Consider the following 17,869-nt stretch of genomic DNA (forward strand, 5'->3'; position numbering starts at 1 on the left):
TTTAATAAAGACCACCAAGACTTACTGTATAATATCTAACTTAAGTCTTGCACAAATCGTCTGTAAAGAAAGATTGATTGTGAATGTATACGTTTTCCACATTGGTAAAAATGATTAATTGTGCTGCTGATAAAACCTGCCACAATGAAACCAATGTTCACAGCAAAAAACGTCTGATTGCACTGCTCCACTGTATCGATTCTATATAAAAACGATCGATAAAATGCAACACAGTGTGAGACAGAATAAAAAAGAAAAGCAAACACACCAGAGCTGGACATTCACACCTATAGATATTGTCCATCTGGTTTTCAAGGACATAGCAGATTTAATACCACAGAGCAATGGGTAAAATAGAACAAATAATAAAAAAAAAATATATATATATATATATATATATATATATATATATATATATATATATATATATATATATATATATATAAAAACCCTTTTTTAAAACCAGAACCTTTTGAACTAAAGAGCGAGGGTGAAAATTTTCTTCGCCCTTGCGTTCGCTTTTAAAAAAAAAAATCATTTGTATTCACTGCTAAGCCGGATAGCGGCAAATTCTCCAAAAACGGAAAAAAGAAAAACTCATGTAAAGAGGCCAAAGCAATCAATAAAACAAGTCAAAGAGAATCCTTGGAGCCGTGATGAGAGTGCATTTTGTTTCTACTTATCCATTGTACTTTCTGGGTAGCTGGAGGAAACAAGTCATTGTGTCGCATGAGCTTTTAAAAAAAAAAAAAAAAAAAAAAAAAAAACGTAAAAGCGCGTGAAAGGAATTTTGAAATGAATGATTTTTTTCTGCCCTCATCCAAAGCAAGCTGAAAAGCTACAATAGAACAGACATGTTTCACAAAAAATAAAAAACTCCATTTCATTTGCACCTCACAGAGAGGTGTTAACCGCGTTAACTCTGAAACCGGTGTCAATACAGGGTACGCTAATCTGTCTTTAAAATTCTTACGTATTTTGGACCTATGAACAAGCAATATTCACGCATCGTTCGATACGTTTTTGATTGGATGACAAAACAAGTTTACACAGGTTTTTTCTGATATTTGTTAATATTTTTTAATATTTACATCTTCATAAAAAAACAAAACAAAAACAGAGAACGCTATGTTCCCTCCCTACCTCCCTTCATCCCTCCTGTGAGAATCCCACAAGAAAAAAAATATCGTTAATTCAACAAACAATGTCCGCAAAAATAAAGCTCATTTAGCAAGCTAAGTGGAACCTGGCAGTGCTAGATACACTAGATACAAAAAAAAAAATATTTTGTGATTTTGGTGTAAGAATAGCATCTCCGTCAACAAAAATACAATCGATCAAACTTTTCAAACATCTGTACCGTCATCCACCCTGTTAAAATGTAATACTTTCTGCTTTCTAAATATTCTCATCCTTTTTATCCTGTTCCTCCTCGAGAGCCTGGATGATGATGAAACTTGTTTTGTGTTTGCTCTACGATGCAGTGCATGAGTACAAAAGTGCAAATGAACTTTCCTATCGTACTACTAGCTCTGTGTTCAGCTTTATATTATCACAGCAGTGTCCATGGCAAAACGCTCGCCTGCTTCACGTGCGAGTCTGTTTGTTTAGTTTATCTTCCCTCCGCAATGATATTTTTTGAGGCGTAGGTCCAAAAGCACGTAGACGTGCAGATGTCTCATCTACGAAAGACGTAAAAACCGATGTTCAGAGTCTTTTTTCGTCAACCGTTAAAAGAACGAAGAGAGAGCGAGTGATCGACGTGGGATAGCACCTCAATGACCGGACACGGCTTTGGCTAGAAAAATACACACACAAAAAAATACAATAAAGTGTCAGTAATAACACAAATACAACAATAAACAACATAAAACATTCTCCGAAAACTGAAATTAATGACAAAAAAGATTGAAAATATCAACAATGAAAAAAAGATCAAGAAGAAGGTTAAAAAATAAAACAAAGAATGAAATGAAAAAATAAGAAGGAATAGAAATGACAGAATTCATAAGAATTTATACTGCATTGATGTGACTGCATGTTATACAAATGAAAGGCTGAACTGTAAGATGGACGTGGAACAGAGTCACATGTCTGTGAGAGAAACGCTACCTTACTGTATAGAGGGAGATAAAAGTTCTCCTCCCTCACTCTGTCTGCTGCATGGCAGGGTAAAAAAAAAAAGAGACCCGGTTAAATACCACACACACACACACACACACACACACACACACGCACACGCACACGCACACGCACACACACGCACACACACGCACACACATGCACAAACAGACACACCATGCACACACACAGATGCCATGCACACAATAATTTTTAAATCACTGCGCACAACATTCATGTCTATTTTGTTCATTTATACCATACCTATTTGGAAGGATAAAGAAAGAAAGAAAGAAAGAAAGAAAGAAAGAAAGAAAGAAAGAAAGAAAGAAAGAAAGAAAGAAAGAAAGAAAGAAAGAAAGAAAGAAAGAAAGAAAGAAAGAAAGAAAAAAGATCAACAACTATATACGTTCATCAAAAACCCATCTTAGGCACAGTAATAAAACTGCTTCATATAAATTTATGTAATTTTATATTTATACATTAATTAGCTATAACATTTAAACCATTTGCCCAATATCTCGTACTTCTCCCCTGTGTCTCTTGAACCCCACAGGACCTTTAAATCTGTGCTGCATACAGTATTTAGCCCCCAAAAGTTAGCAGCAGATCATGGCAGCTCAGTGGTTAAGGCATTGGGATCTGGATCAGAGGGTCACAAGTTCAAATCCCAGCACAACCAAACTGCCACTGCTTGGCCCTTAAGAACGACCCTCAACTGCCCAGTTGTAAGTTGCTTTGGGTGTCTGTCAAATTCCATAAATGTAATGGTTGTGAGTTGGAGTCTTCATGGTTCAGACATGTTTGTCCAACACATCCCACAGAAGCTTTATCCGATTGGATCTCGGGAAGTTGGAGGCCGAACTACTACTGTACCTTGTGCTCTTTGTCAAGTCTCCTAAACTATACTGTGTGGATGTGCAGGCAACATTATCCTGCTGAAAAAGACCAGTCTATAAGAATTGCTATTGCCCTTAAAGGTTCTAACTTTTTTTTGCATCAATTTTTAGACAGGTGGTATGCAACTTCCAAAATAACAACCAAATGAATGCCAGCATTCAAGGTTTCCTAGAAGAACATCATCTGGGGCATCACATTGCCTCTTCCCATAGTGCAGTGGCATGTCTTCCTCAGGTAAATAAAGCACATGATGTACAAGAAAATATGATTAATCAAACCATGCCGGCTTCAATTCCTCCATGCTCCAGTTCTGATGTCCTGTAGGAGCCGGATACCCTCTCTGTGAGTTCTAACTCCATTCTAACATGAGCCAACATGACCTTTTTCAGCAATCTGTGCTGCAGTAACTCTTCTATGGGATCAGATCAGACAGACAAATTCTTTGCTCCTCACATGCATCAGTAAGAATCGAGCGCTCTTGGCACCCTGTCTCCTGTTCACCTGTTCTAATTCCCTGCAGCACTTTTGGGCGGTATTAACAACTGCATCCGGAAAACCCCACAAGAAGCTCTGACCCAGTCATCTAGACATCAGAATTTGGTTTTTGTCAAAGTAGCACATATCCTGATGTTTTTCCCATTTTTCCTGCTTGTAACATGTCAACTTTCAGAACTGACACAATGATATTCATTTTTTTCAATGGTTTTTTTTTTGTAATAGCCGATCAGTGCTGAAAAACTCATCTCACACAATCACACACACACACAATCACACATACACACACACACACACACACACACACAGAAACAGGAACTGGTATGTGTTTCTAACAGCAGGGCAACTGTAAAGACACTGCACATATCATTCCTGTGTTACTCGCTCTAATCACTTTTGGAGCTTTACAGATGGCAAAGCAACTGGTGTTTGGCAGCGAGAAGAAGGTGTGCAACCCATAGGAACCTGCAGCTCTTTGTTAATTACACAATTGACAGAAAAAAAGCCATTTGTTTGTGCCTCACAAAAGGCTATTAACAGACAATTCACACACTGTTTCTGCTCCAGATGTGGAGGCAGCTGGCTGCTTGGAAGGGGAGAGAAACTCTGTCTTCTCATAGAGTCATGCATAATCAGGCATGCACACAAAGTGTTAACACACATACACCCGCACACGCCATGCACACATGCACGCTAGGGAAACAATTAGCAGAAATGCAGAAGTGCGGTAAAGTAGTTAGCATGTTAGTATCTTACTTTTGTTTTCTCTGATTAGACAAAGGTGTAGTGAAATCCATTGCTTAGAGGTGGAGGAGGAGGAAGAGTTTGAGGGGAGGACACGACAGGAGCGACAGCAGAAGGAGGGAGAGGAGGAGGAGGAGGTGGAAGAGGAGGTGGAGGAAGCATAGTGGGGCTGTTAACCTCCGGAGAAACTACATAGAAACAGAGATCAGGACAAGAGAAGTGTTAATAATAGACATGCGTAAACACACACACACACACACACACACACACACACACACACACACACACACACACACACACACACACACACACACAGAAATTACAATGAAAAAAAAAACATATTACTAGCCATTCGAATGTTACTCTATATGTATGTATGTATGTATGTATGTATGTATGTATGTATGTATGTATGTGTGTATATATATATGCATTCAGAAGGTTTTCAGACACCTTACATTTTTTAGCTTGTTATGTTGCCGCCTGATACCACACTAAAGAAAAGGTTTTTCTCATTAATCTACACTTATTACCCATAATGAGAAACAGAATTCTAGAAATTTCTGTACTTAAATATTTTCCCAATTAAATATCATATATATATGTATTCAGCCCCATAACTCAGTACTCTGCAGTTCCTTGGACCTCATGGCTTGGTTATTGCTCTGATATGCATTGTCAGCTGTAAGGCTTTCCATAGAGTTGTGTGTAACCTGGTGGGGCCGAGCAGGCTCTGGTCTTCAAGAAGTAGATACTCTCTTGAGAAAGAGGCCACAGAGTTGGTCCCTCTGTCAGACAGAGAGCCCAGGATCTACAGCCGGTACTTCATAGTTCACTAAAACCCGTTTCCGCCTGGTACCGCAGGGGACTTGGAGGCCCCTAGAGCTGCACCAGGGTGTAGCTCTGGCTCTAAGCACACTAAAGATCAGTCTCAAGAGACGAATTCCCTAACAGACTACCTAGCAATCTGCCAGATGTGGCAAGTCCTACGTGCTGTAGATGTGTGGAGAGATTCCTGTCTCAGGTCCTGTGCTGGGAGTTCCTGGTTGTTGCGTGGAGCTTATGACAGATGCGTCCCTCACATCTTGTTAATATCATGAACAGCAGTTCTGATTCTCTACCCATCCTAAAGCATCCTGAGGTTGCTTCAGCCCTAGTCACGTCCCACCTCGTGAAAATTGTGGACCTTTAAACAAGTAGATGCCGACCCCGCAAACATCCCGAACCATCTAGAGACATGCCGGTGCCAATTGGATCCCACTTCATGTCACAGAAGCTGGTGTTGGATCTATGATGATCGCAAATGTTGAGCTATTTTATGAGTTGCTCAGTAGCTCCTAGTTTTATAACCACAAATGATAGTAAAAGACTGTAGAAAGAACATTACTAATAATTACACATTCCAGTGCTCATGTTAATTCTCACTCTCCAGTGTTCTGTATTGTTTAAAGATTTATGATCACACTCTGGCTCTGGTCTTCACCCACCACTCTTAATATTACCCAAATGAGGACTGATTCCACTTTTGAGTCTGTTTCTTTTATGGTTTCTTCCTCATAACATCTAAGGGAATTTTTCCTTGCCACAGTCGCCATGGCTTGCTCATCAGGAATTAATGCACACCGCTCACCTTAACTCTTAAAGTTATGTAAAGCTGCTTTGAGACAATGTCTGTTGTGAAAAGCACTATAGAAATAAACTTGACTCGACTTGACTTGACTTGGCTGGGGAGCAGTCATGAATAGCCGCTCCACACATGGTCTCGGGGGGAAAGCACCATCACACATGGCATATCAATTTGCTTAAAGTTGCTGGCCGTGCTTCAAGCATTGAAGCATTTCCCTCTAGACCTAAAGGGCTACCATGTATTGGTCCATACAGATAACACTCCAGTGGTTCCTACATCAAACATCAGGAAGGTCTGCGATCTAATCTCCTATACAAGCTGGCATGTCAGGTCCTCCTGTGGGCCCAGGGGAAGCTGCTGTCCTTGAGGGTAGCGTATATGCCAGGACACTTAAAGTCCATTCTCCAATCCAGAGCTCCCTCTACAAGAAGGTTGTAACCCGCAAAATGGCACCTGTTCACTATGTGGTGCGAACACCACCAATCAAATCCAGTTAACTGCCCGGTTGGTTCAGTGCCAGAATTCCTTCAAGAACAGTTCGCCATGGGGTTGACTACTTTCACCCTGAAAAGTTATGTGTCCGCTATTGCGGCTTATTGTGCTCCGCTTGCTGAGCAGTCGCTGTGCAGGAATCCATTAGTAACATGTTTTTCGTTTGCTGTACCAAGAGGCTAAAATCTTGGGTGCGATCTAGCATGCCTGCGTGGGACTTGGCCATTGTTTTGGAGGCTCTAAGCTTCCCTTCGAGCCCAAGGTGCCCTTAAAATTTCTTACAGTTGAGACTGTTTTTCTGCTGGCCATCTCCCCCTGAAGGGAGTGAAGGACCTTCAGGTCCTCTCCGTGGCTCCTTCTCTCTTGGAGTTTACCGCAGGCATGGCCAGTTTCTTTATCTACCCAAACCGGGGTATGTTCTCAATGTGCCCTTTTTTGCCCCACAACCTGTAATGCTTCATGCATTCTATCCTCCTTTCTTTCAGGCTCCTAAACCAGGAGAAGCTTAAGTCCACAGAAGCTGCTGTTCGTCTGCTACGGTCCCTATAGAAAGGGACTCCCTGCAAACAAGCAGACCATCAGCGGGCGGATTGTGGATGCTATCACCTCCTCTTATGAGTCCTCCGGTCTCCCACTCGGACTCCGGACTCGAAATGTGTGGCGGCCTCTAAGGCCTTGTCTTCTGGAGTGTCTCAAGCTGGTTCTACAGCCTTGACCATAGTGCCACTCCTGGCCCTTCTGTCCTTCGACCTAGCTGTGCTCATCCACACTAGGCATAGATTGGTCAGTCTGGCAGTACTGGACACTCATTCCCAAAGCGTTGTTGACGCAGCTGGGGTTCCTGAAGAGGATGGCTCTAGGTTACGTATGTAACCCTGGTTCCCTAAGGGTATGAAACACTGCATCTCCATGCACCATTTCCTGCATCCCTGCAGCACCTCCCTTTTCAGACGCTATTGCTGTCTCCACTAAACATGCTTTTTATAGCTTTCTGGCCTTTCCGTTGGACAGATTACACACGTTGTTCAAAGCATGTTCAACGTTTGCAAAGCGTTATTGACGCAGCATCTCTTTCCCTCGGGGAACGAGGGTTAAATATGTAACCTAGACCCATTTATGTACATGTAATATTGCAGTTAATATGTATAAAAAAAATACAGACATTTCTAGAATTCTGTTTAATTTTTTTTTTCATAATAGGATACTAAGTGTAGATTAATGAGAAGGGCTGTCAAAATTAACATGTTAATGCAAATTCATTTTAATAATGAATGCAATAATTTTATTAACACAGTTAATGCATTGAGCATTTCTGTTTGACCATTTATGAAATATATTAAGAAATAAGTAAATATAAAAGAGCTGAAATTAAAACCTTTTATTCACGATGTACTTTCTTTACTCAGATAAAAAAAAAGAAAGATAAACTCCACCGAATTAATTTTTTTTATTAAATAAACATTTCTTTTTCTGATGCGCCAAGTCTCAAATCATCAGCAAAATCCACAATGATGCACATATCCGGCAATTAAAACCGTCTGTGTGGAAACATTTAAAACATGAATATTTTGTCTTCACCCTTTATATTGAGGATGGTTTCACGAACAATAAATATATGTTCATAAAGCATCTATATTTGTCCATGCCCATGTTGATTAGAGTATGGAATAAATACTTTATATAAAATAAAAATTAATACTTAAATACTTAAAATAAAGTATTAATTTAATTTGCATTTAGAACAGATAAAAATGTTTTTAAATATTTTAATTGATTGACAGCCCTAATATATATACAGTGAGGAAAATAAGTATTTGAACACGCTGCTATTTTGCAAGTTCTCCCACTTAGAAATCATGGAGGGGTCTGAAATTATCATCGTAGGTGCATGTCCACTGTGAGAGACATAATCTAAAAAAAAAAATCCAGAAATCACAATGTATGATTTTTTTTACTATTTCTTTGTATGATACAGCTGCAAATAAGTATTTGAACACCTGAGAAAGTCAATGTTAATATTTGGTACAGGAGCCTTTGTTTGCAATTACAGAGGTTAAACGTTTCCTGTAGTTTTTCACCAGGTTTGCACACACTGCAGGAGGGATTTTGGCCCACTCCTCCACATAGATCTTCTCTAGATCAGTCAGGTTTCTGGCCTGTCGCTGAGAAACACGGAGTTTGAGCTCCCTCCAAAGATTCTCTATTGGGTTTAGGTCTGGAGACTGGCTAGGCCACGCCAGAACCTTGATATGCTTCTTACAGAGCCACTCCTTGGTTATCCTGGCTGTGTGCTTCGGGTCATTGTCATGTTGGAAGACCCAGCCTCGACCCATCTTCAATGCTCTAACTGAGGGAAGGAGGTTGTTCTCCAAAATCTCGCAATACATGGCCCCGGTCATCCTCTCCTTAATACAGTGCAGTCACCCTGTCCTATGTGCAGAAAAACACCCCCAAAGCATGATGCTACCACCACCATGCTTCACAGTAGGGATGGTGTTCTTGGGAAGGTACTCATCATTCTTCTTCCTCCAAACACGTTTAGTGGAATTATGACCCAAAAGTTCTATTTTGGTCTCATCTGACCACATGACTTTCTCCCATGACTCCTCTGGATCATCCAAATGGTCATTGGCAAACTTTAGACGTGCCTGGACATGTGCTGGTTTAAGCAGGGGAACCTTCCGTGCCATGCATGATTTCAAACCATGACGTCTTAGTGTATTACCAACAGTAACCATGGAAACGGTGGTCCCAGCTCTTTTCAGGTCATTGACCAGCTCCTCCCGTGTAATTCTGGGCTGATTTCTCACCTTCCTTAGGATCATTGAGACCCCACGAGGTGAGTTCTTGCATGGAGCCCCAGTCCGAGGGAGATTGACAGTCATGTTAAGCTTCTTCCATTTTCTAATGATTGCTCCAACAGAGGACTTTTTTTCACCAAGCTGCTTGGCAATTTCCCCGTAGCCCTTTCCAGCCTTGTGGAGGTGTACAATTTTGTCTCTAGTGTCTTTGGACAGCTCTTTGGTCTTGGCCATGTTAGTAGTTGGATTCTTACTGATTGTATGGGGTGGACAGGTGTCTTTATGCAGCTAACGACCTCAAACAGGTGCATCTAATTTAGGATAATAAATGTAGTGGAGGTGGACATTTTAAAGGCAGACTAACAGGTCTTTGAGGGTCAGAATTCTAGCTGATAGACAGGTGGTTAAATACTTATTTGCAGCTGTATCATACAAATAAATAGTTTAAAAATCATACATTGTGATTTCTGGATTTGTTTTTTTAAATTATGTCTCTCACAGTGGACATGCACCTACGATGACAATTTCAGACCCCTCCATGATTTCTAAGTGGGAGAACTTGCAAAATAGCAGGGTGTTCAAATACTTATTTTCCTCACTGTATATATATATATATATATATATATATATATATATATATATATATATATATATCTTTCTTTCTTTCTTTCTTTCTTTCTTTCTTTCTTTCTTTCTTTCTTTCTTTCTTTCTTTCTTTCTTTTATTCTCCCATGCTTTCATTCTTCATTACTTTACCTCCCTCTAGTAGATGTTTCTTTTCCCAGTGGAGATTCAAAAACTTGAGGTATTTGAGATGTTTTGACTAAAAACCGTGCGATGTCCTGAGTGTTAATGAGGCTCAGGCTCCTGCAGGTGTGTCCATCAGGAAGTCAAACAGCACTCGAGAGCCGAGCGACCGTCTGAGAGCTGTGTGTGTGTGTGTGTGTGTGTGTGTGTGTGTGTGTGTGTGTGTGTGTGTGTGTGTGTGTGTGTGTGTGTGTGTGTGTGTCCGCACCACGATGTCACTCCATTAATCAGAAATGTCAAAGAGTGATGCATGAACATAGAGCATGCATGCGTGTATAGAGACAAGTGCACACTCATCCTAAGTGGATAGAGGGTGAATGAGAGCTGAGTCGGAGCCACAGAGGGATGTGTATGAGTGGTTGTGGGGGGTGGGGGGCTGCTTTATTTACCTGCCACCTGCTTGCTCTTGACTGAAGCCTCGGAGGCCAAAGCGTATGACATAGTGATGATCCTCTCCTGATCCTGCAGAGCCGAGTCCAGTTCCAAAAGCACTGGATTCTCCACACCCGGAATGTTTTGCACACTGTTTCACACACACACACACACACACACACACACACACACACACACACACACACACACACACACACACACACACACACACACATTTAAGAGTCAATATAAAGAGAACTGTTTTAAAGTAACCCTTTGTCTCCTAAATGTCTTATGTTTTGGCCAATTGGCACTTAGAAAACACGAATACAATTCCAAACTTTATTCCCTACAAACTTATAAAAGGAAACTAGTAAAACGAAAAGTAAAGGACAAAACGAATAAACGAAATAAAGAAGAATTTTCTTTGTAAACATCCTTTTTCCCTTTATTAACAATCCCTCCCACCTACCTTCCACTCTTCCTTCCATATATCCTTTCCTTTTTAACTAACATCTACCCTATTTTCCTTTTCTCCTACCTTCTCTTTTTGATTACTTTCCTACCTTCCCTCCTTCCTAGCTTCGTTCTTTCCTTTCTTTCTACTGTACCTTCCTTCTATTCTAGTGTTCTTCTTTTCTTTATTCCATTCCTCCCTCCTTTCCTGTTTCTCCTAAAAATAATTTCAGTTTCTTTCTTTCTTTCTTTCTTTCTTTCTTTCTTTCTTTCTTTCTTTCTTTCTTTCTTTCTTTCTTTCTTTCTTGCTTGCTTATTTGTAGGAGTTTGTTTTTTTATTTACTAGAGGCACTGATGAGATTATGCTTTTTAACATATAATTAAAACAAATCAATTATTTAGATACAAATAATTTTATTTAATTAAATACTTAAATTGACTGAAGTATGAACGCAAGCAAAACCTAGGTGGAGAACCCTGCAGTGAACAGTGAAGGTATGTGTACCTGGACTTGGACAGGATGCTCTTTATGCGTTCCACCTTGCGGTGCCGTGCCTCCATCTCCTGAGGACTGAGTGGCTCTTCTGGGTCCAGGTCCAAATAACGCTCAGGGATGAGAACCTTGTCAGGCTTTGACAGCTACCCAAGACATAAAAAATTTGAACTTAATTCAAACTTTTTTTCAGTTTTAATTTAAATTTATGAAGTTTGTTATCTTAATTAAACAAATCATTGAATGGTTTTGTTTTTTCATCTACATTTTTGACTCATCCGAACAGCCACCTTTTGCAAATATAACAGCCAAACACACTCGTGGCCTTCTTACTACAATACAAATAAAATATTGATTTGAAAGTCTTCCCAACAATTTAGCTGTAGTTCCTACAAATGTGTTGCACTTGTAGGCTGCTTTGCGTTCACCCTTCAATTCAGTTCACCCCAAACAAGCTCAATGGGGTTTAAATTTATGCTGCAATTCCATGATTTGAAACCTCTTTTTTTTCTTTTCTCATAAGGTAGCTCTACACATCCTATTGGCCTGTATATATAAAGTAATATCAAATTATCAGTTGAATTAGGAAACCCAAACTTGTTCCAGCATGACAATGCCCCTGTGTACAAAGCCAGCTCCATGAAGATAAGGTTTACATTGGTTGGAATGAAAGCTCTTAAATGGCCTTTTATTCTAAATAGTCTGCATTAGGTTTAGATTAACAATTACTGACTACACAGAAATGTATAGCATGCTGGCTAAACTTGACTACATTAGTCTTTCAAATCCCAGCTAGCTTGATGTAAACATTGCAAACTCCAAGACTGAAAAAAGATTCCAGGTAATGGCACAGTTGCTATAAAGCAAAAATCTTGTATTAGAGACATAATAAAAGTCAAATAAATAAATAAATAAATAAATAAACGCCAGTTAAAATAGCACACCTTAGGTGAGGCCGTGCCCATGATTAACTCAGTAAAGAGTAAATAGTGATTATTTGAGTTACACTATCCTTTCTGTCAGCTGAAATAAATAGGGTAATTTCCCTCTGATTTCTCTAAAAAAGACATTTCCACTCAAAGAACTGTAGCTAAATTAATATTATGTCATTTTGGTTTATCACACCAATTTGTGTGTAAAAATCTGGGCGGGAGATAATCAGTTTCTGAAAAACTCAAGCAACCATGTCACAGTCATAGATAAACTTTACCTACTTCTGTGGGATTTTTTTTGCATTTCTGCTATATGATTAGTTACTTGGATAACTGCAAGAATGTGCAAGTGTAACCGTCATTATATGTGCAACTGTTCCTAATAAAGTAAAGGGTGAGTGAATATTATGGAAAAGCAGTTTATTTTCTTATTAGAACAGAAGATTTCATCCCTTGAACAAAATGAAATGTAAATGCATTTACTGCTGTTTAATCACAAATCCTTTGCTTCAATTTTATTTGAAAAAAGAAAGTAAAATAAGATAAAAATGTATATGTAATTCAATTAGTGCAATAAACTTCCCTTTTTTATTTCAGTATACTATGTAGATTTAAAGAGCAGTAAGTGTGAGAGGAGGTAGGGCTTATTGCTACCTCCTTGGTGAGGTCCAGCTGATAATCGAGTGGCTCGAGGTCGAGTTCTCGGCGAGGGTTTGAATGAAGCGTGATCCACTCGTCTGAATGTGAGCGCTGTCTCTCCGTACGCTCCAACACCATCTCCTTCTCCTCACCCTGTACAGCTCGCTCCAGCAACTGCATATCAAACTCCTGCTCACGCCTCCACTGAAGACACACACACACACACACACACACACACACACACACACACACACACACACACACACACACACACACACAATGTGATCCACATTTTTAAGCATATTTAAGCTTTTTTTCTTTTACATCGAGCACTACAGATTTCTAGATTCTGATTGGTCAGAAATGCAGCTGCAAAGTACATTGTAATAAGGTTTCCATAGTAACAACTCATTCATAAACACAAAATCATTTTGTGGAATTATTTATCTGTAATGTCAAATGTCTATGTGGAAGACCTGTGGAAGAAGTCTCCAGTGTCAGTGGTTGTAGCAGTGAGAGGTAAGTTTTTTGTAAGGAACAAAAGTATGATGTGTGATGTCTCAGGGTTAAAAAAGTAGCGCCGCTGATTGCTGATTAGTTTCCTACATCGGTGCAAAAAAGTGAGGGAGAGACAGAATGCTTTGATGTCTATTATTAAAAAGGCTACACAAATAAGTGACAGTATGAGGGAGTAATGGGGTGACAATTTGACAGTATGAGCAATAATGGATCGACAGAGTGGCAACATAAGTGAGTGATGTAGTGACTATGACATTGTAACAGAGAAAGGGAGTGATGGAGTAACAGAATGACAGATCGAGAGAGTGATGGAGTGAGAGAGTAAAACTGTGAGGGAATGATAGGGAAACAGTGGCATTGTGACAGGGTAAGGAAGTGACTGAGTGACAGCGTAAAGGATTGATCTAGTGACAGTGTGACAGTGTGATAGAGTGAAAGAGTAAAGAAGTAAAAGTGGCATCATGAGAGAGTAAGAAAGCGATGAAGTGGAGTTACAGCATGAGGGAGGGATGGAATGAGAGTAATAGAGTGACCGAAGGATAGTGTAAAGGAGTGATAAAATAACAGTGTGACAAAGTGAGGAAAAGAGGAAGTAATAGAGTAACAAAGTGGCAGAGTGTAGAAGTGAGGGAGTGACACCATAAGGGAGTTATAGAGTGACCAAGTGACCAAGTAAGGCAGCGATGGAGTGACAGGGTGAGGGAGTGATGAAGTGACAAAGAAAGAGAGATGGAGTAACAGAGTGAGGGAGTGATGAAGTGAGGGAGCGATGGAGTGACAAAGTAAGAGAGTAATGGAGTGAAAGCGTGAGAAAGTGCTGGAGTGACAGTGTGATGGAGTTACAGTGTGAGGAGATGATGGGGTGACAGTGAGAGAGTGATGAAGTGTCAAAGTAACAAAGTGATGGAGTGGCAGAGTAACGGAGTGATGGAGTGGCTGAGTAAGAGAGTGATTGAGTGCCAGAGTGAGGGAGTGATGGAGTGGCAGAATAAGAGAGTGATGAAGTGACAGTGTAACAGAGTGATAAAGTGGCAGAGTAACAGAGTGATGAAGTGGCAGAGTAACAGAGTGATGAAGTGGCAGAGTAACAGAGTGATGAAGTGGCAGAGTAACAGAGTGATGAAGTGGCAGAGTAACAGAGTGATAAAGTGGCAGAGTAACGGAGTGATGAAGCAAAATAAAAAGGAAATAAGGCTTTAGTAAACATCTCAGGCTGAGAGGTGAAAGGACACTGAGGTATTCCTGTGAAATCTAGGTGTATGTGTGTGTGTGTGTGTGTGTTTGTGTGTGTGTGTGTGTGTGTGTACGCATGTTTAATAAACAGTTTAGAGATCATAAACACAGATGCAGAGAGTTGTCCATGTTTGGAAACAAGGTTTAAACAACACACTCTTGTCTCAGTGTCCGAGGCTTTAAGAAGAATGTGTGTATTGTACATAAAAGGTCACTTTGTGATGTAGAACAAATTATTCGTTTACAATCCACACAAAAAAAGGAGCAGTTAAAAAAAACCCACAAACAACATTTAAAGAACACAGGAAGCATTTCCCGAACAGCAGAAAACCACAAGATGCATCAGTGCTACAGGAGAATGTACACCATCGCATGGCAGGCCGCATTGTGCTAACAGAGAGAAAAAAACACGCAAAGACACGCACAGTCATGCTGTTGACATATTAAAGACACAATGTGCGTTTATTAGCATATTTTTTATTATTTCATTTTTTACATGCAAACATCTACATCAGAAACATAATCATGCAACTGATTCACAAATGACGCTTTATTTATCTTCACATACAGTAGCAAAGGAACAAAAAAGTGACATGAATGCTAATGACAATAGAAAGAAAGAAAGAAAGAAAGAAAGAAAGAAAGAAAGAAAGAAAGAAAGAAAGAAAGAAAGAAAGAAAGAAAGAAAGAAAGAAAGAAAGAAAGAAAGAAAGAAAGAAAGAAAGAAAGAAAGAAAGAAAGAAAAAGGCTTCTTTATTACTTTTATAATTAAAATATTCTCTTTTGGTCTTTGTTCTTTGAGAAAAAAAGAAACACATGACAGAAGAAAGAAAGCTGATAGATATATGTACAGCACAACACTATGCATATTTGTATGTCATTGTGTTCGCAGTGCTGATGACAAATAATTATAATGGGTTTTTTTTATCTGTGAAATTATAAAGAAAAGGTATTAAATAATAAATCAGGGCCTGTGGTGAGTGAATAACAACATGGAGATAGGGATTAGTAAAGTAAGCAGTGTGATTATGAGTATGCAAATCACATTCAGAGATATAGAGCATTCTGATTATAGAGCAGAAATAAATCACATTATAAGATGAAACATCACTGCACATGGATGATGAGGAGTAAAATGAAGTGTAGATGGTTGATGAAAATTAAAATGAAGCGTAGGCAGATGATGTGGAGTAAAACGAATAGTAGCTAGATGATGAAAAGTAAATGGAAATTGGTTGATAATGAAGAGTCAAATGGAGTGTAGTTTGATGATAAGGAGTAATATGGAGTGTAGTGGGCTAATGTGGAGTAAAATGGAGTGTAGTGGGCTAATGTGGAGTAAAATGGAGTGTAGTGGGCTAATGTGGAGTAAAATGGAGTGTAGTGGGCTAATGTGGAGTAAAATGGAGTGTAGTGGGCTAATGTGGAGTAAAATGGAGTGTAGTGGGCTAATGTGGAGTAAAATGGAGTGTAGTGGGCTAATGTGGAGTAATATGGAGTGTAGTGGGCTAATGTGGAGTAAAATGGAGTGTAGTTGGCTAATGTGAAGTAAAATGGAGTGTAGTGGGCTAATGTGGAGTAATATGGAGTGTAGTTGGCTAATGTGGAGTAAAATGGAGCGTAGTTGAATGTTGTGGAGTAAAATGGAGCGTAGTTGAATGTTGTGGAGAATAAAGTGAAGCGTAGTTGGATGATAAGGAGTAAAATGGAGCGTAGTTGGATGATAAGGAGTAAAATGGAGCGTAGTTGGATGATAAGGAGTAAAATGGAGCGTAGTTGGAAGATGTGGAGTAAAATGGAGTGTAGTTGGATGATGAGGAGAATAAAGTGAAGCGTAGTTGGATGATAAGGAGTAAAATGGAGCGTAGTTGGATGATATGGAGTAAAATGGGGAGTATAAGTGGACAATGTAAGCACAATGAGGCCAAAGCAGAAGCAGCTGAAGCTCTGCATGTTATTGTTTTATTGGTGTTAAGATCACTGTAGCAGCTGATGCATTACTGAGGTCTGAACACTGATTATTTGTGACTAGTTAGCACTTCCATTGCAGAGCATAGCGCATAATTCCATTAGCATTGGTTTAAAAAAAGTTTGACGAATTAAAGAGATACTCAAATGAATTTCACCCACTCTACATCACAGACAGAGAACAAATAATGACAAGACACACACACACACACACACACACACACACACACACACACACACACACGTGATTGGACATACACAGCAACACCTTCTCAAGCATTGAATCATGTTGTTAAACTCGTTATAGCAAACAAATGCTGTTATGATTGACCAACGTCATTATTAGTAGCTGTGCTTTGTGTTTAATTAAATCATTAAATTAAAACACTCACAGACCAGAGCGCTTTGTTCATTGGCATTATCAAAAATTAAGGCACTTTATTCATTTCCTTCTTAATTCTGTGCACAAAATTTCTTGCCACATCACTCACAATCCTTATTTCTCATTTCTACATTCCCAACATTCCCAACATTTAAAACTCCACTCCCTCGAGCCTCTCACAGTCCTCTGACTGATCTCGTTTCCTGTTTCTGACACTTCCTCGAAACATTCACTCACCTGCAAAAACCTTTTCTTCAGTCTTACTTACAGGTTTGGCTAATGCTAAACATGTTAGCACATTGTTGCTAAATATCACAAGGCGTTTGTGTGGTTGGAGTGAGAAAGAGCTGAGCTCTAACGTACTGATCCCAGGTCTGCGGAAACAGGTCGCGAGGAAGAGGAAGGAGGGCGAGATGAAGAGGCCTGCCGCTCGCCCTGGCTCAGTGTGCGCTTGCGTTCTCGTACTAGTGCCTTTTGGTGGCGCTTCATCCTCTCCAGCTGCTCATCAGCACTCATGCGACCTCGCTGCTGCTGTGGAAGCGGAGCTTCGGAGGAGTACAGACGCTCCAAGGCACTCTTTGGTCTCTCCTGGACAATAAACAGTGCCAGGAGGAAAGAGAAGAAGTGGGTAAGTGAAAGGGGGGGTGGGGTTGGGGTTAACAACAGGGTGGGTAAAAAAGGAAAATTGGACAGAAAAGAAAAAAAGAAAATAAAGAGGAATAGAAAGAAAGAAAGAAAGAAAGAAAGAAAGAAAGAAAGAAAGAAAGAAAGAAAGAAAGAAAGAAAGAAAGAAAGAAAGAAAGAAAGAAAGAAAGAAAGAAAGAAAGAAAGATTATTGCTGCACCAATTTTGCAATTGTAGAAACTTACAACCTTCATCTGCTCACAG

At 39.7% G+C, this 17,869-nt stretch overlaps 1 protein-coding gene and 1 long non-coding RNA gene across 13 annotated transcripts in view; one reads left to right on the plus strand and one right to left on the minus strand.

The window, feature by feature from the left end:
* Positions 1–1,054: 1,054 nt before the first annotated feature.
* plekha7b (pleckstrin homology domain containing, family A member 7b) overlaps positions 1,055–17,869 on the minus strand; it is a 112,162-nt gene continuing 95,347 nt past the window's right edge. For 8 of the 12 annotated variants that reach the window (XM_083558417.1, XM_083558416.1, XM_083558418.1 and 5 more), the window contains 5 exons: positions 17,345–17,569; positions 12,895–13,083; positions 11,321–11,454; positions 10,377–10,510; positions 1,055–1,798 (listed from right to left, as the gene is read on the minus strand). In XM_083558417.1, the coding sequence (XP_083414543.1) occupies positions 1,776–1,798; positions 10,377–10,510; positions 11,321–11,454; positions 12,895–13,083; positions 17,345–17,569 (705 nt within the window). In that variant the 3' untranslated portion in view covers positions 1,055–1,775. Of the gene's footprint in view, positions 1,799–2,112; positions 2,160–10,376; positions 10,511–11,320; positions 11,455–12,894; positions 13,084–15,088; positions 17,570–17,869 lie in introns of those variants that run through there. The other 4 variants (XM_083558411.1, XM_083558415.1, XM_083558420.1 and 1 more) reach the window with 2 other exon arrangements.
* LOC310735681 lies at positions 13,091–16,513 on the plus strand. The gene is made up of 2 exons (XR_014536353.1): positions 13,091–14,418; positions 14,540–16,513. It is a non-coding gene; the product is annotated as an uncharacterized lncRNA (long non-coding RNA).

The sequence above is a fragment of the Silurus aristotelis genome (genome assembly GCF_946808225.1).
Source record: "Silurus aristotelis genome assembly, chromosome: 13".
Lineage (NCBI taxonomy): Eukaryota > Metazoa > Chordata > Actinopteri > Siluriformes > Siluridae > Silurus > Silurus aristotelis.